Here is an 18,479-nt window from a genome sequence, read left to right on the forward strand (position 1 = left end):
ATTCTCCCACCCACCCCAAGCCAGTTTGGAGGGGGAGATCGGGGAGGAGGAAAGCCCCATTGTGATAGCAGAACTTCTGCCAGCTCACGCTAGCGCAAATGATTACTTGAGTCTTGCCCTATAATGTATGCTTGTTTTCCTTAGATATCCTCAGGCGAGATGGGTTGTATCCAATTGTACACTGCCCTGGGATCTTTTTTGAAGGAGGGTGATTTTGAGTTTTTTCGAAATAAACAAAACAGACAAATAGCGCCCCAGTGGTTACAGAAGGCTCGTGGATCCAGGTCTCAGTTCTCTTCAAGGATTATATATTGGCATAGCTAAGCATTTCCTGCTGGGAATTGAGCCAGAGCAAAAAACAAAATGGTAAAATACTGTGCATTATGATGAGAGTCTGTATGAACTGTGTGGGGTTCCCCTTCCTCTCTCTATTTGCAGTTACCATTAGCATCTCAAGGTGGTCAGAAATGGGTATCGAGATGGGCAAGCCTTGCAGATAGCTATACAGACTCAGGATCTGCTCCTGGAATTGGGGATCCTCACCTGCAGGGCCCCCTCTCTCAGGCTGGCATAGGTAAGTACAGCACCTGGCGTCATTTTCACATTGCCAAAGGACTTTACCTAAAAAGGGACAGGTGAAAAGCGCCCCTGGTTTTGTTTCCTCTTTCTGCTGCTTGATGCTTAGGCCCAGTGTTCTATTCTGAGAGGCCTGGAGGAGGGCAACACGAGAAAGGGCCTTTTCTGCAGTGGCTCCCTCTTTGTGGAATGCCCTCCCCAGGGAGGTTCAGCTGGCGCCTTCATTATACACCTCTAGGCACCAGGCGAAAGCATTCTTCTTCAACCAGACCTTTGGTTGATGGACGTCCAATGCCCTTTTAAATGTGTTGTGGGCGAGGGGATTATTGGTTTGTTTTTGTTCTTATTTTTATTGTGTACAGTGGTACCTTGGTTTTAGAACAGAATGTGTTCTGGGAGTCCGTTTGACTCCCAGAACCGTTTGAAAAACCAAAGTGCGGCTTCCGATTGGCTGCAGGAATGTCCTGCAGCCAATCGGAAGCTGTGCCGGATGTTTGGCTTATGAAAATTGTTTGAAAACTAGAACACTCGCTTCTGGGTTTCGATCATTTGGGAGCCAATTTGTTTGGGAGCCAAGGCGTTCGGCTTCCAAGGTACGACTGTATTTTGTGTTTTTTTTATTGTAATTTTATGTTGTAAACTGCCCTGAGGTCTTTTGATGAAAGGTGGTATATCACCACCACTACCACCACTAAACTTCCTTGGTTTTTTTTTAATTTTAAAATAAACTTTATTGAGATTCAAATTAAAATAAACACACACATAAACTCATACACACACTTGAAATAATAATGAAAACATACAAAATCATATAAAATAAGAGATCTAATATTAACAATATTAACAATAAAAATGTAACTTGAAAATTAAATTCATACATTCAACTTAAATCCAACTCAAATTGTAATACTCGTAACTCTAAAAGAATTACGAGTAAAAGCAAGACAGAAAAAAGAAAGAAAGAAAAAGAAAAAAAATGAAGAAGAAAATACAGACAAAAATTATTCAGTCATTCAAACCCAAAATTATTATAGTCATAATATTCCAAGTACACTCCTCCTATAATCTCCTTTAATTATTTCCCTTTATCTCCTCCCCTCCTATTTGACTTCCACTCATCTCTCTCTCAGGTTCATCAGATACTATATTACAGTGCTGCTTCCCCATATTTCAACTAATATATATCCTTAAATGTCCTATATGTAGAAATTCATCATCTATCGACTTTCTGAACTTAAAATAAATCTAAGCTATTCAATACGAGATCTAAAAATAAACCCAGGATTTTATCGTGGGGCACTGTCTTTTCATGTACTCTCCAAGTTTATCCCAATTAAGCTGGGATTTCTTATTCGAATGCCCTCTAATTGAATTAGTCAAATTATCCAAATCTAAATATCCAAGCAATTTCTCCTGCCATTCCACACTAAACTTCCTTGTTTGTTGTCTTCAGTAAATGTATTTTCATTCCCCTTAGAAAAGGACTGCGGTTCTAGAGTGGCAGAGTCTGAGAGCTCCCTGGCGTTACGGACGAGGCGTCTCCTTCCTCCGCTCCCTCCGGGTGACAAGCCGGAAAGCCCAACACCAACCATTTTGATTTGTCCAGAGGCATATTCCGACGTTTCACCAAGGAACGCTGCTAACAGCCACGTAGCAGAAATGTTTGTGGATCCCGCCAGCCGGCTGGCGGTTAGGGAAGATTTGGATCCTGATAGCCTTAGTGACGCCAGCAAATCTGACGACGGCTTCGGCTTGGAAAGACGCAGGAGGAGCCACAACAGCACCAAAACATTGGAGCAGAACCAGGGAAAGGCGGAAAACGAGAAAGCCAAAAACCACCAGCACACGGTGCCAAGGCTTTCTGGTCTGAGAGCCTCCAGCGACCCTCTGTCGACATCTTTCTACATTGGCGACGAGGAAGAGGAAGTCGGGGTTCCTTCGAAACTTCCTTCCAGCATTTCTCCTTCTCAGGCGGAAAAAGAAGAGGCTCTTTACATGTGTGGGAAGCCGGCGGCCAAAGGTGTCAGCAATACCTATATCAGCTCCAACGGGAAAATGGTGATTTCGTTGCACCAGGGGCTTCCGCTTCCGGAGCAAGAAGCCGTCGCTGCAAAAGAAGCGTCGTCCTTTGTCCGGCAGGAAAGCTTTACCAAAGAGAAATCGAGCAGCAGCGTTCCTCAAAACCGGCTACCGCATATCTCAAGCCACCCTTTGCTCAAAGATCTCGATGTCACCCGGGCAAATCGCATGGACTATAACCCAGACACCCACCTCCTCCTTAAAGATACTGAAACTGCTCTGGCAGCCCTGGAAGCCAAAATACTCTGCCAAACCAACCAGCTCGACACTCTTGAAAATTCCCCAGGGCAGTTGGAAGATTCCTTGTCCGGAGAATCTGACGTGGACACGGGTAGCACCGTCAGCTTGGTGAGTGGCAAAAATTTACCGAGTCACTCGCCGAAGGGCAAACCCGCAGCAACCTTGCAAAAAGAGAAGCCTTCTTCCACGCCTTCTGCCCAAGATCAGAGTCTTCAACCGAGCGCAAGGGAGCGGCTTTCAGAAAAGCGGAAAACTCTTCCGCTTGAGGCAGGGAGCAAAAGCGAAAATGTGAGACGCTTCCAAGTTAAGCGTAGCCCAGGGACCAGTGGCTCCCTGGACTATACAGATGATGAACGAAGTAGTGGCCTCCCATATCCGCCAGCGAATGAAATAGCCTCCTCTGACCAAGAGCAATCCACCTCGAGGCCCGTCTCCAGGAAGAAGCCCTTCTCGCAGTCCACCAAAGAGGAACACAGCAAAGTGACGCCCACGGTGCAAAAGATCCAGCAGGTTCTCACCAGGTCCAATAGTCTGTCTACCCCGAGGCCCACGAGAGCCTCCAAACTTCGCCGGGCCCGGTTGGGGGACACCTCGGACAACGAGAGCGCCGACACCGAGAAAGCAACGCCTAACCACGAAGGAACGGCGGCGCCTTCCAAGCAGCCGGCGGAGGCCAAGAAGCTGTCGAGGCTCGACATCCTGGCCATGCCGAGGAAACGGGCGGGGTCTTTCACTGTGCCAAGCGACTCGGAGAGCGCACCAGCGAGGCCAACATTCTCCGGGCGCAGCGCAGAGTCGTATTATTCTACCCGGAAGCCCCCCGTGTCGGAAGCCAGGAATGCTGCTAGGAAAACGGCAGCGGCAGTCGCTGCTTCGAAGCAGCCTTTCGGCAGAACACGCTCCAGCAGTGTCAAATACTCCTCTTCTTCTAGTGAGTAACTGTGTGTGCGTGTGTGTGTGGAGTGTTTGATCCTGCCATTGCTTGGAGGTAGAGCATCTGTTTTGCATGCAGAAGGCCCAGATTCAATCCCCAGCATCTCCAGGTAGGCCTGGGGAAAAGACACCTGTCGGAAATTGCAGAGGGCTGCTGCCAGTCAGTGTAGACACTACTTAACTACATGGGCCCAAGAGTCTGACTGTGCAGGGGTTCCCAAACTTGGGTTTCCAGCTGTTTTTGGACCACAACTCCCAGGGATTGTGTGAACTGGTAGTCCCAAAACAGATGGAGACCCAAGTTTGGGAAACCCTGGACTATGCTATTAGGCAACTTCCTATATTTCCACATGTGTTATTAGGATTTTCCATTAAAAAAATTCCAAGCCAACTGAGAAAATAAATTGGAAATAAATCCGCAGCCCTTTGCAACAGATACAGAGCCCCGTATGTTTTAAATATTAAACGCTGGGATTTTATAACCCAAAGAGAGTTCCCTTCTCACTTGGTTTGTATCTGTGTGGCGAATGTTGGCTGCCATTGCAATGCATCGTCCTTATTCAGAAGCTCTGTTAGCCCAACATCTGGTAATTCCGTAGCATAGCCCTGCTTGATAGCTTCCTGAATCATCTGGTGGTATAGACAGAAAACGCTGAACTAGGGTGGACTCTTGGCTTGTTGGAATAAGGTAATTATTATATACCCTCAGTGCCCTTGCTTTGAATTGTTCTGTGACCTCTGAATACTCAGTAGCTGCTTGTTCTTACGTCAGGCTTGCCTCGGTTGCCTGCGGTGAGTACAGATCTTTTCCTGGCAACCAGACAGGGGAACTTGTGGAATTGCAGGAAGGTTAGAGCTTGAAACTTTCCAGCAACCAATGTGCTAATCCAGGCATCCCCAAACTTTGGCCCTCCAGATGTTTTGGACTGCAATTCCCGTCTTCCCTGTTAGCAAGGGATCATGGGAGTTGTAGGCCAAAACATCTGGGGGGCCAAAGTTTGGGGATGCCTGTGCTAATCAATCACAAGCATTGCTTAGGCTAGTAAAATACTTGTGGACCAGCCATTTTTGCAGAGCTTTCTTTTCGCAAGGCTATCTTCAGTAGGTTATTTTTTCCCCTCTACTTAAAGTCAGATCTTCAGAGGAAAATGTTTTGTATGTCTGTTTTGGGTGGGTGGGACACAAGACATGTAATCATTAGGGTTATAACTTTTTGACTTCTTGTTTTTCAAAAAACAACAACAATTTCCTGTATCATAAAGGGATGAACTTTTGCTTAGGAACACTGAAAAAGGGACTAACCCTTCTCAGTTGAAAAAAGGGGGGGTCACCCTAAAATGAAAAGTTGGGCTCACCGTATATGTAACATTACTTCTCATAAGTATTAGCACTTTTAAAAACTGTATGGAACTGTGTAGAACTTTTACAGCTGCCTGGAACTTCCTAAAACTGTGTTGGAGAATCACTGGAAGCAGGAGCCATCCACGCTCCAGATACCAATAAATAAACTGTGGGCAGAACGTGCAGTCAAAATGATGCGGGAACTTTATGGTGCTTTCAGCGGATACAAAGGCAAACTGCAACCTCGATTTTATTCTAAGCAAAAAGAAGTGATGTACATTGTACAAGTGTTAGAAAAATAGCAAGCCCTATTTTCTCTGTGTTATAGTACGTGCTATGTATATACATAATACATTGTACAGTTACATATACAAAAAATGATTTATTGATTTTGGGGTGACCTTCTCCCCCCCCCAAAAAAAAAAGATTTGGAAATGACAGTTCGTTCCTTTGTTTTTAGGGGAGAGTTCCTCTAACTAAGCTACAGGAACACAAGGTTGTAAAAAAAAGGTTATAACCCTAATAATCATACGTCTTGTCAGATGTTTGCAAGCTGTAGGAGTTGCCCCGCATTGATTCCCCACCCATCTGCATTGAACATGGGGGAAATTGCACATAGTCCATCTGATGTAGAGCACAGCTGGGGAGTGCCTGGCCCTCCAGGTGTTCCTGGGTCACAGCTTCAAACAACCCTGGCCATTGGTCATGCTGACTGAGGCTGATGGGAATGGGACTCCCAACAGCATCCGGAGGGCCTCATTTTCTCCACCCTTTGCCTAGGACAGGCATCCCCAAACTTCGGCCCTCCAGATGTTTTGGACTACAACTCTCATCTTCCCTGACCACTGGTCCTGTTACCTAGGGATCATGGGAGTTGTAGGCCAAAACATCTGGAGGGCCGCAGTTTGGGGTTGCCTGGCCTAGGATAACCCTATTCTACAAACTGGCCTAGTTAAATCCTATTACTTTTCATTCAGCACAAGCACAAACTGAGATTGCCGGAAGTTCCTTTGACCTGATGCACTCCTAGCGGCCGAGCCCTGGATGATGCAGTTGCTTTTAATTTATGAGTAGCTGCTGCTCCTCGTTGCTGGATAATGCTTAAGCCGTTCACCACTCCAATGATTTAAACTTTGCAGATGACACTGTGATTTAATGGTGCTGTGTGCATAATAACAAAGCGGGGATCTCGGAGTGTATTGTTGGTACTGCAGAGCTGAAGTGGTTTAACCGCCATGACTTCCCTCGAGGAACCCTGCGACTCACCGCCTGGCGACACCGGCGAGTTGCGTTTGCTGAGAGACGGCGGCCCATCCTAACCGTGCCTAATCTTGTTCCAAATGAATTGGTTTTGTCTTCCATTTCCTTTGCACCAACGGCTAACCAGGTTTTAGTGCCAAATTAACCTTGGGAGTTACTACGCATCAGTATACGACTAACACGACTAACCTACTAATTTCGCAGGGGTTATGGACCTTGTGCAGGCATTATGCTTGGTTCTCATGTGTGGATTATGGTGCCAGGTGTGGGACACATAAGGGCGGGCCTTGGCGGAAAGGCAGTGCCTGCAAAACCCTTTGGGCAGCACATCCCAGTTAGCTTGTTTGGGGGCAGTGCAGAAGGGCTTTGCAAGCCCTGTGCTTGTCACTTGGGGAGCACTGAGCATGGGGCTTGCAAAGTGATCCATGCTGCACTTGCAAAGCCCCTTTTGGCCAAGCCTCATCCTTACCTGTCCCATGCCTGATGTCATACAAAATATCAGAGGTGGAGCATGTTGGTCATGGTTTGGCCGAAACAGCTTTTCGGGCCAAATGGGGAGGGCCGGCGCACCCAATTTGGCTCAGAGGTTCCCCACTGTTTACGCTCACACTCAGAGTCTGGGAGAGGATATGGTGGCTGTTTTGCTCCTCGCTGCTTGTCCCACTGTTGTGCTGAGCTGTGCCACACTTTGCCTTAGCACAGGCATCCCCAAACTTCGGGCCCTCCAGATGTTTTGGACTACAATTCCCATCATCCCTGACCACTGGTCCTGTTAGCCAGGGATCATGGGAGTTGTAGGCCAAAATATCTGGAGTGCTGCAGTTTGGGGATGCCTGCTTTAGCATACCTTCCAAAGCCAGGCTTGTGGATTAGCTCTCTCCAGGCTCTCTCAGGGGTAGAACATCTGCTTTGTACGCAGGAGATCCGTGGTTCAATTCCAGCGTCACCAGGAGAGAACCCTGCCTCAGTTCTTGGAGAATCAGTTGGTGTAATAATGAGCTAGATTGACTCAAATGGTCTGATTCTGTTTCAGGCAGTTTCCTCTGTTTCTGTGGGCTCAGCACAGCAGCAGAATGGCCAGGGATGAGCAGAGCGGTTGCAATCTCCTCTAACAGAGCCTGCTCATGAGCACCAAGCCAGGGTTTGGCGTGGCGTGATGTGCAAACCAGGCCATAGTGTTCCAGTTTCCCAGTTATGTGTCTTTTTTCTCATGAGCAAATGGATAAGAGAAAAAAGTCAACATGGAGAAATCTAAACACCGCATTGTTGCTGCAAAAGCAGCTGATAATCACTTACCAGAATTGGTGCACTCTGATAAAGCACAATAACTTTGAAACTGGATAAAGGATCTTTCCATAGCCTGGGAAAAGAATTTCCAGGGGAACAAAATGAGTGGTTTCTCTCCCCTTGACTAGCTGTAACCAGGAACATCTGTTTTGGGTGTAAAAGGGTGTTGCCTGTAAACTCCAGCCAAATGCGGCATATAAATGCTGCAGGGCAAACCCAGGGATCCCATGGAAATAATTATGACCATGAACATGATGTGAGCAATCTCCAAATGGGGCTGCCCTTCTGGATGAAGTTTCCTCTTTCACTTGGCTGAGCTTGTTTACACAGTCGGTAATCCTGAGGCAATTAATACTCATGGAGTTGTTAAATAGTGTAAAATTTGTCCGTGAAGCAAGTCAAAAGTAAGGGAAGATCCCTCTGGAACCACCAGGCCTCTGAGTTTGCCACTGTTCTCTCTCGAGGCAGATAACCGCATACAATAACTTAGCATGGCTGTTGCATTGGGTGCGGCAGGAGTTCAGGGGGAAGGCCCCTAGCTCAGTGGTAGAGCACCTGCTTGGCATGCAGAACATCCCTGGTTCTATCCGCAGCAAGAGGGCTAGGAAAGACCCCTGTCTCCTGAAACCCTGGAGAGCAGCTTCCAGTCAGAGTTGGCAATAATAGATGGGCCAGTGATCCGGCTTGCTTATGATCTTTGGAAAGAACCTTCTCCAATGTGGTGCCTTCCGCATATTTTGGGCTACCCTGGCCAGCATTGTGCAAATTTCAATCAGGAGATGTTTTATGGAACAGACTCATGGAATTATAGAATGGTAGAGTTGGAGGTGACCCCTCGAGTCATCAAGTCCAACCCCCTGCAATGCAGGAATCTTGGCTAAAGCATCCATGACAGGTCTCCATCTAACCACCCTTGGGAGGTTGTGGACTCTCCTTCCTTGGAGGTTTCTAAGCAGAGGTTGCATGGCTGCCTGACATGGATGCTTTAGTTGAGATTCCTGCATTGCAGGGGGTTGGACTAGAGGACCCCCAGGGTCCCTTCCAACTCTATCATTCTATGATTTTATGATGCCCTCGGGGCTGATGGGAGTTGTTATCCAAAACATCCGAAGGGTACGAGGTTCAGGAAGGCTCTTTTGGAATGTAACTAAGCAGGCCATGAGTGGTATGATGGTGCTCCGACTTTAGGGACACTGGCCTAAATCAGGGGTGGGGAACCTGCCGAGAAGGGAAATACAGTGGTGCCTCGCAAGACGAATTTAATTCGTTCCGCGAGTCAATTCGTTTTGCGAAAAATTCGTCTTGCGAATCGCGGTTTCCCATAGGAATTCATTGAAATTTCTTTTTTTGCCCATAGGAACGCATTAATTAAATTTCAATGCATTCCTATGGGAAACCGCGATTCGCAAGACGGATTTTTCGCAAAACGAATTCGTCTTGCGAGTCACCATCAGATCGCAATACACATTCGTCTTGCGAAAAATTCGTCTTGCATGGCATTCGTCTTGCAAGGTACCACTGTAGCCCAGTGGCGTAGAACATCTACATTGCATGCAGAAGGTCCCAGGTTCAATCCCTGGCCTCTTCAATTAGAGGTGGGAAAAAGTCCCTGCCAGAAAAACCTGGAGAGAGAGCCCTTGCCAGTTGGTGAGGACGATAGTGAGATAGAGGGACCAAATGTTTTCACTTGCATTCATCTTCATCTGTTTATTGGGAGGAAAGTGTATTTGGATGTACCTGCTGCAAGTGCCTCAACACCTCTACTCCCCACCCTTCATGCTATTTGTGCCCATCACTAAATTTGAGAACCACTGGATTAAGGATGACAACACTGGGTCTCTTTAAACAGGCCAGGGGTTCCCTGAGTGTGTAAACAAGCCAGCTGTTTCTGCTCTCCATCTTGGAAGTCCTTAACCTGTGTGGAAATGAAGTCACCTGAACTGGTGGTTTGCTGAGGGGGGGGGGGACACCTGGAAGTCTCACCTGCCTGATGGTTCCTCCTGGGGCCTCCTGTGCATGTGGCGATTCAGGACCACACCCCACGCTGGAAAATCCCTCCAGTGGAAGGCACTTCCATACAGGAATTCACGCGAGCTGCCTTGCACACAGGAAATTTTTAACATGTGGGGCAGACCGATCGTATACATTTTGCCACCAAAGAATATGCTGCAGTCTTTTCTGTTGCAGCTGGTTAATTTGTGGAAGTGGAGGGCGGGTACAAATGGCCGTTTTGCCAAAAAATTATCACACGTCTGCACCTGATCTGTGATTTTAAAAATTCTCCTTGCTGCTTGACTGGCTGATGGAAATAGCTCATAACTGTTGCTGCGACTACAGGGTGAGCTCTCTCCCCCCCCCCCGAAATAGCTGCCAAGTCTCCCGTATTCCCCGGGAAACCCCCATTTTTCCAGCCGTTTCCCGCTGGCAGCCCGGATTTAAAAAAACCCCGCAAATCCCCCAGATTCTTACTGGCCCGGGGAGGCTCCTTCTGCGCATGTCTGGAGTCTCTGGACATGCGTAGAAATGATTTTTAGCGCTGCGGCCATTTTGGAAATGGGCAGAGCATGCATAGAAGCAACTTCCGGTGCTGCTCTGCCCAGTTCCAAAATGGCTGCAGCGCGACTTCCGGTGCTGATCCTGGATTTTTCAATCTGGGAGTTGGCACTTATGCCCGCCGATTGTTGTGTGGCTGCCTTTTTCTTCCTTGCCTTATTCATGTGCCAGAGAAACAAAACTTTAATGTCTGAATAAGAGGGCGATGGGGCTTCACTCTGGACACAGCCCCCAGTGTCATCTGCCCACTCGGCTTCCCCCCTCCAAACGTCCGCCAGTCAGGCAGAAATCTGAAGGTGGAGCCACCTGTCCTCTCATAGGGTCCTTGACGTGATCCAAATGGGCCTGTGGTACCATATTCTCACTCATCTTCCTGCTACTGCTCTTAAGGCAGAAGTTGGGAGCAGGATCTGGCCAATGGGACCAAGTCTGACAGGTTTGTGGGGAAGCCTGAGAGGCCCAGGTTAGATCCTTAGGTTGTCCCTAGGTTGCAAATGAGCTCCTGTCAAGGGAGCCACATATTTTATTATTTATCTATTTAAGCAACTTATATGCCACTTAACTGCAGCCTTAATCGGTTTACAAAGGGGCAATGCGAAAGAAATGTAAACCAGTTAAATCTATAAAATCCAAACGTCAATTAGAATGCCAGTCAATTAAAGATCAGGTGCAAAAGTGCGATAACGTTACATGGTTAAAAAAGTAAAGGTGGCATCTGTATTCGCCCACAGTAAAAATGCAAACAATAATTCCATCTTTTTATTCCTCCAAAGTTCTTTCCACTTGGTGGGATGCACAGGAGTTTCCTGGTTCACCTTCCTCCTCCTCCTTGGGCTGTTTTTGCATTAGCGTTTTTTTTGTTTGTTTCTTAACCTTTTGAAGCCCGTCTCAAAAGTCTTTTTCTTTGCCTTCTCTCCTTCCTATTCTTCTCCCTCCCCTCCCAACCGCCCGAAACCAATTCATTTCTTATAAGCTTCAAGGCGGCGGGCGCAGGGCTCAGATTACACTTCCACTTCCGAGGAGGAGTATGGCTCAAACCACAGCTCCCCTAAACACAAACGCTCCCATACTTCAACAGCCACCCAGACGCCCAGGACCCGGGGCTCCGGGATGAATAAGCAGAAGCACAGCAACAGCAGGGAGACGGAAGATGAAGACTACGACGATCACGACCCCTACAACTTCATCGCGCAGACGGCAGAGATTGCCGAAATCGCCAGGTGAGGGACGGGTTGCGGCGGCATGTTGAGCCGTTGGAACCCAAGCCATTGGTGGCGCGCTGTGGGTCAGGTGAGAAGAGAAGGTAGGAATGGATGGGGGGAGGGATATTGGTTGTGTAGTGTTATGCAAGGTAGAAAGAGCTGGGCTCATCTGCGCTATGCTGTTCCAAAAGTTGTGTGCTTCCCCCTCTCTTTTGCTAAGCGGTGGCAAAAGCCCATGGGGTCCCGGGCACTCACTCAGGTTCTTTGGTCCTTTGGTCCTTTGGAGAATTGAAACACAGCAGACTGTCGTACTTTTAAGAAACATGGTTTATTCACCTATTTACACCTTCAGTCTGCAAGGAGGGAGTCCAGATCTTACAGCATGGTCATTTCAAGAGGGATTTGTCCCCCACAGCAGTGCAGCCAGCCTCCAGCCAGCCTGCCCAAGATGGACCCACCCACCCACTCTTCTTCTTGCTTCTTTTTTCCCAGCAACCCTGGCTCAAAACTCTTTCCCTGTCACCTCATACCCAGTTGCCCTGACCACCAAAGGGCAGTGGGGCAGGCACTGGCGGAGGAAGAGGAGTGCAGGGGGAGCACACCGCCCCCGGCAGCGCGATCCCGGTGGGGTGCCATCGCAGCTGACCCTCACCCGCGCTGGACACCACGCCCCTGCAGGCAGTGTGCCACACCCCCAGGACACGTGCCATGCCCTTGCGGGCAGCGCGTTCCTGTGGGTGGTACACCAGTCCCACCCTTGTCTGCTCTCTGCCCCGCTGGTGCCGGAGCATGAAGCTCCGTCACTGGGGGCAGGACAGTTCTCTGCATTGCCAATAGCTCTCAATGGCTCTGTATTACTTCTTAATGGCCCTAGCTTGGCCAGGTCTTATTGCATACAGTGGAACCTCGGTTTACGAATGCGATCCGTTCCACGGAGGCGTTCATAAACGGAAGCGTTCGCTCCCTGAAGGCATGCTTCTGTGCATGCGCGAGCTGCACAGATCGCATCTGCGCATCCGATGCCGCGGAACCTAGATGTAAACACTTTTGGGTCTGCGGCGTTCGTAAATGGGACTGTTTGTAAACCGAGGTACCACTGTATTCTAGTCCAGGAATTCCTCTGTGGTTTGTGTTTCGCCCTTCACACCCCAAATCATCAAAATCCTACCATTTATTAATTTCTTGGCTTTAGCCCTGCCCCCCAAATCTATAACAATACATTTAAAGCAGTATCACCCCACTTCTAACAGTCATGCCCCCCCAAAGAATTATGGGAGCTGTCGTTTGTTAAGGGTGCCGAGAGTTGTTAGGAGACCCTTGTTCCTCTCACAGAGCCGCAATTCCCAGTGTTTCCTGGAGAGAGGAACCTCCCCCGGGAAGTTGTGGACTCTCCTTCCTTGGAGGCTTTTATGCAGAGGTTGGATGGCCATCTGTCAGGGATGCTTTAGCTGAGATTCCTGCGTTGCAGGGGGTTGGACTCGATGACCCTCGAGGTTCCTTCCAAGTCTACAATTCTAGTATTCCGTGATTGATAACCACAATGGGAATTGTAGGTCTGGGAGGACAATAGGTTTTGGTTTTGACTCAACCCACTGTGGCTATGACAGCAACCATGGTTTTGCCATTCCACTGAACTGGGAAACCATGGTTAAATAGAAGCTTGGTTGCTCGCCATACAAAGGGAGGAATGAAGGGTTTCGTGTGCTTGAGCAAAAGGGCCTGTTCTCCGTCTACTGTCCAAACTATTCATTTGGCACCTTAAGAACTAGCAGATTTATTGTAGCGTAAGCATCAATCTAGGCTGACTCGGTGTAAGGCAACTTTCTTTACTAATATGAAAGGTTGCTGCAAGGCTTATTGAGATAATGATAACCCCCCGAATGCTATAATAAGGTTAAGTATTATATTATTAGCATTCTCCTTTTAAAAAATCATATGCATCAAAAGAAGCGTAGGAAAAGTTCAGGTTGCACAGCTGTTAACGGGGAAGCCTTGTGGGAAGGCTGCATTACACAATCTTCCCGTTGTAGTTGCTGAATAAATCTGGCAGTCGGCTCATTCTGGTGCGGCGCATTGTCCTCTTGATAATGGCACAGCTGGGTGTTTAAGGGATGGCAGCTCTTCAGGAACTTAAGCATTACACAGCTCTCTGTGTTCTATAAATACTTTCTGCTTAAGAAGCCAGAGATTGCAGAAGCTACGGCTGCATGCTTGCCTGTGATCCGTCTGGCGTCAGGGGCAGAAAGTGCTCCTCTGGATTTTGCAAGAAGGCCGCCCCATAATTGCAGCCTTTGTCTCCCGCCTCTGCTGTGGCTTCTGAATCAACAGGGAGGCACAGTCTAGAATAGCAAGTGAGGGTTCAAAGGGAAATTAGTCCCCCTTGTTTACACTGGGCTTAATCGCGTAATTGAGGCATCAGAAGAAACTGCTTCGGCCCCAGACAAACCTAGCCACTCAATTAGTCATGCAGTTCTCAATATTACTCCATTTTAGCTCACTTGTGCTTTTTTGTTTCCAAGGAAACAGCTGAAAGGTATTTCTATAACCTTGCATGTTTCTGCAGAATCTTAGTCACTGCATAGAAAACAGGGCTGCAACCTTCAACTCCTTTAGCTGGTAAATTAATCAAATAAAGTTTTAGTTGATAAATTTGCAGGAGGCCAGTTTTCACCAGCGAAGCTGAAAATTCAGAGCACACTTGCTTAGTTTCTGAGATTTTATCTTTATTCTGCTTTGTTGCACTAATCAGGAATTTTAAAAAGAAAATGTTAACAGATGACATTTCCGTGTAATGATAAGTGACAGTTTTGATCAAATTGTAACTTAACTCACACTTCATTTAGTATCGCAGAAAGGTGTTGGGAAATTCTAATTTATTTACATGTCATTGATTAAACATTCATTTGGTTAGAAACAAACAATGATCAATTAAAAATCCCCACAAAAAGACAACAGAAGAGATAATGCAAGAACCAGATTTTAATGTATTGTCCTGGGGTAGCAAAATAGACGTTCTGCAATTTCATAATTTAATAAGTGTAACTGCAAATCTAAATTGGGTTGTGCATTTTTCAAGGGCAAGTGAGTGTTATAGTTTCAGTTTTTTCTTGAGTAATATCCCCTATCTTAGCTAAGGTGTAGACAAGGGCTAAGCCTGAACGTTCCTCAGTCCTTAAGTTATCCATGCTGTTCCTCCAGATTGAGCCAGACCTTGGTGAAGGACGTAGCGATCCTTGCTCGAGAGATTCATGACGTTGCTGGAGATGGAGATTCCCAGAGCTCATCGGGAACGGGGCCAAGCACCTCCCACAGTTCTGTGCCTAACACCCCTGCCTCTACCATATCAGCAAGGGAAGAGGTAAGACCTAAGCGGCTTAAGACCTATGCAGCAGTGAATGCAACCAAAATACAGAGGTTAGAGGAAGCTTCATTAGGTCAGAGCAGCGTTTCCCAAACTTGGGTCTCCAGCTGGTTTATTTGACTACAATTCCCATCATCCCTGACCACTGGTCCTGTTAGCTAGGGATGATGGGAGCTGTAGTCCAACAACAGCTGGAGGCCCCAAATTGGGAAACGCTGAGTCAGAGGCTCCCAATCGAAACCCCATCCCTGTTTCAGAAATTCTGTACCTGCTAAGGCCCATCTACCTTCCCCTTGATTTCCTCTCCTTCTTGGGAGCAGGGGAAGAAAAACACACGCCACACTCTCAAGCCCTCTCAATTTAGTAAAATTAACTTCAGCTCACCCCACCCATGCCCTTTTTGCTAGTTCTTTCTTGCGCAGCAAAATGACGTCAAAAGATGTTGGGACACAGAACCAGTTGTCCCCAAAATGTTTAGTTACAGAGACTCCTGCTGTATCCCCCCAACCCTCTCAGCAGCTTCCCATAATGGAGACCAGGAACAGAGACTGTGATGGGATGCTAGGCATGGGTTGGTGGTAATGGCAGTCCCGTGCCCAGTTCCTCCTCTTCTCCAAGTGACACTTGGTCCCTGAAATGTGTGACCTGTCTTCACCACACCCTGTGTTTCTCTGCTCCCACTCCTTGTGGCTGGTTTTTGGTTGCTGTTAGATTGGGGTAGGAACATGCACAATGCCGCGATGTTACGTCTCGTTCCTCCCTATGTTTTGCAACCAGTTTCCCCTTTACAAAGAATTCTGATGCTAGATATTGGAAATTCAAGGTCAGCTCTCCCCTCTGAAAGTCAAGCCTTCATTTTGGGATTTTTATATGACATGGTGTGCTCCCCACAAACACGCACCCTCTCTCACCAAGATTCAGTAACCGGCTAGTCTTTCTACAATACATCCATGTTTTATACTCCATGATCATTCATTTTGCATGCACATTCCTATGTAAAGTTGTGACGTGTATCTTTTCAATTAAGGAGGCAGTAAGAGCTACTTCTTCCCAGCTGAACTCTCTGTTATAGCGCCATTATCATGGATGACACTTTACAGAGTTCGAGCGAATCGGTCCCTTCCTCCAGGAGCTTATGACCTGAAAGTCGACACAGGAGGAAATGTGAGAGGAGACAGGGAGGGAGGGAAGGGGTAACAGACCCCTGCTCTTGAAAACAAAAGTACTAAAACTCTTGGACCATGCAACTGTGGTTAATGGGGACTGGGGCGAAATCAGGGCATTACATCAATGTTTCATCACCTTCAATGGCTTCTAGCCAATTCAGAGTACAGTGGTACCTCTACTTACAAATAACTCTACTTACGAATAACTCTACTTACAAATGGAGCTCCGTCTGCCATCTTGGATGCAGTTTAGATAGGATTTTTTCTACTTACGAATTTTTAGATAGGGTTGCTTCTACTTACGATTTTTTTCTCCCAATGCATTCCTATGGGATTCGGCTTACAATTTTTTTCGACTTACGAATGTGCGTTCGGAACGCATTACATTCGCAAGTAGAGGTACCACTGTACCTGGGGTCAATATCTAAAGCCCTAAATGCCTTGAGGTCAGGATACCAGAAGGATCACCTCCCCTGTACATACCTGCCCAGACTATAAGATCCTCACTGGAGACCCTTTTTCCAGGTTCCCCCACCTAGGGAAGTGAGCTAGATGGATACTAGGGATAGGGCCTTCTCAGTTGTGGTGCCCTGTTCCTGGAATGCTCTCCCCAGAGAGGTTGGCCTGGAGTTTGCATTGGGAATTTTCAGTGATGGGGGGAGACCTTTTCATGTTTTTAGCTCTTGCAACTACTATGCTTTCCCCTGGTCGGCTGTTAGTGTTGTTGCATTGATCTTATGCTGCTTTGTTGGCTGGTTTTTGCTCATGTTATGTAGGTGCTGCTTTTATATTGATTGTTTTCGTGATTGTATTTAAATTCAATGAAATGCAATTTCTGGACTGCCCGGAGGACATGGTTAACCGGGAGGTATTAAGCGTGATTGCTTTGCCACTGAAATCTCTTTCGCTTGCACGGCTCTGCATCTCTCTAGTTTGAGACCTTCAACCCGTGGTTGCCCCCTGCAGCTCCTGAGTAGGAGGAGCATGTTCTGCCAAGGCAGTTTTGAGAAGAGCAATTCCTCTTTTGGCAAAAATAGCTATTCAAGGGTACTGCCAACAAATCCAACTCAGCGCCTCTAAAAGCAAAGGCAGGAAAAGTTTAGCTAATTAATAATACAGCTGGCACAGTGTAGTGGTTAGAGGGTTGGGCTAGGACCCAGGAGAGGAGTGTTCGAATCTCCACTCAGCCATGAAGCCCGCTCAATGACCTTAGGGTATAAATATAATCATACATGCATATGTAGTGTCTTGGCCTCTTCACTCACACTGGACTTAGGACCTCTACTGTAAACAATTGGAAAAAGCCTTAGTTCTGTTGTTATGTTCTTCTGGTGGTTGTATATTATGATTTACCAAGGCAGAGCCCAGGGCACTCAGTTGGGAGGGTGATATTTCCCCAACAAAGAATGGGTAACGTTGGGTTATTAAATCACTTACTTGCAGATCTTGTCGTTTGAAGCTGCCAAATAACCATTCTCCCTCTTATCTCTCAGTTCCATATGGACTTTTTATTGCCTGTAAGTAAAATATTAATAGAAATAGATTAGTATAGAGAAGCCTTCATGTGTGTGTGTGTCTCTGTGTGTGTGTTTGTGGTGCTTTGTAGACCTGCTGTACTTCCCCACCTTTAAAATCTGGGTTGAAATAGCAAACAAATTGCAGGTGGAATGGAAACCCTGTAGCTGCCACTCTCATACAGTACAAGCAAGCTTGGCTTAGATGCATGTGGTGGTCTGTAAACTATGGGAATTGATCTTATTTATATAAATAAGGATACGTGCTGGAAAGGCTGGAGAACTAAGACGTTAGTTTCAAAGGAAAACACCATTAAAATAGGATAACCCCAACCTGAACATTTTGTTTGTTTGCTTATTTGAGTTATAGGTGCGACCCTAACCCCAATTTATGGAGATGGTGCAGCCATTGGGCCTGGATTGAACCCAATGCCGTCCTGTGACGGCGGGTGGGGCCAGCTCAGCCACTCTCCGTCCCCACGTTGGGGCTTTGGGCTGGCTGCCCCCAGCAATGGGGAACCTGCCAACTGCACTGCCTCCTCTCCTGCACATTTGGTGGGCATAATGGGGAAGTTTTTTGCCAGCCGAGTGCCTCTGTGCAATCCAGCCTCCCCAACCTGGCACAAAGTGGGTTTGGATTTCACCCTGGAACCTGAAAGGGGGGCCTCCTTCCCATCACCAACCCGGAGGCAAGAGGTCATGGTTGATGCAGTCAGTCTACTTGGGGAGTTGGGCAGGTTTGTCCCTCCCTCCCTTAACTACAAGAAAGAAGATTCCACCTAAACATTAGGAAGAACTTCCTGACAGTAAGAGCTGTTCGGCAGTGGAACTGGCTGCCAAGGAGTGTGGTGGAGTCTCCTTCTTTGGAGGTCTTTAAGTGGAGGCTTGACAGCCATCTGTCAGGAATGCTTTGATGGTGTTTCCTGCTTGGCAGGGGGTTGGACTGGATGGCCCTTGTGGTCTCTCC

General features: G+C 47.3%; 1 protein-coding gene across 3 annotated transcripts in view; it reads left to right on the plus strand.

Annotated features, from left to right (window-relative positions):
- Nucleotides 1-18,479, plus strand: part of CEP170B (centrosomal protein 170B) — an 85,734-nt gene that overhangs the window by 54,674 nt on the left and 12,581 nt on the right. For 2 of the 3 annotated variants that reach the window (XM_035104935.2, XM_060271576.1), the window contains exons 11-14: nucleotides 439-574; nucleotides 2,054-3,826; nucleotides 11,243-11,489; nucleotides 14,670-14,829. In XM_035104935.2, coding sequence (XP_034960826.2) covers nucleotides 439-574; nucleotides 2,054-3,826; nucleotides 11,243-11,489; nucleotides 14,670-14,829 — 2,316 coding nt within the window. The remainder of the gene's footprint in view (nucleotides 1-438; nucleotides 575-2,053; nucleotides 3,827-11,242; nucleotides 11,490-14,669; nucleotides 14,830-18,479) is intronic. The other variant, XM_035104954.2, reaches the window with a different exon arrangement.

The sequence above is a fragment of the Zootoca vivipara genome, chromosome 1 (genome assembly GCF_963506605.1).
Source record: "Zootoca vivipara chromosome 1, rZooViv1.1, whole genome shotgun sequence".
In the NCBI taxonomy this organism is placed as follows: Eukaryota; Metazoa; Chordata; class Lepidosauria; order Squamata; family Lacertidae; genus Zootoca; species Zootoca vivipara.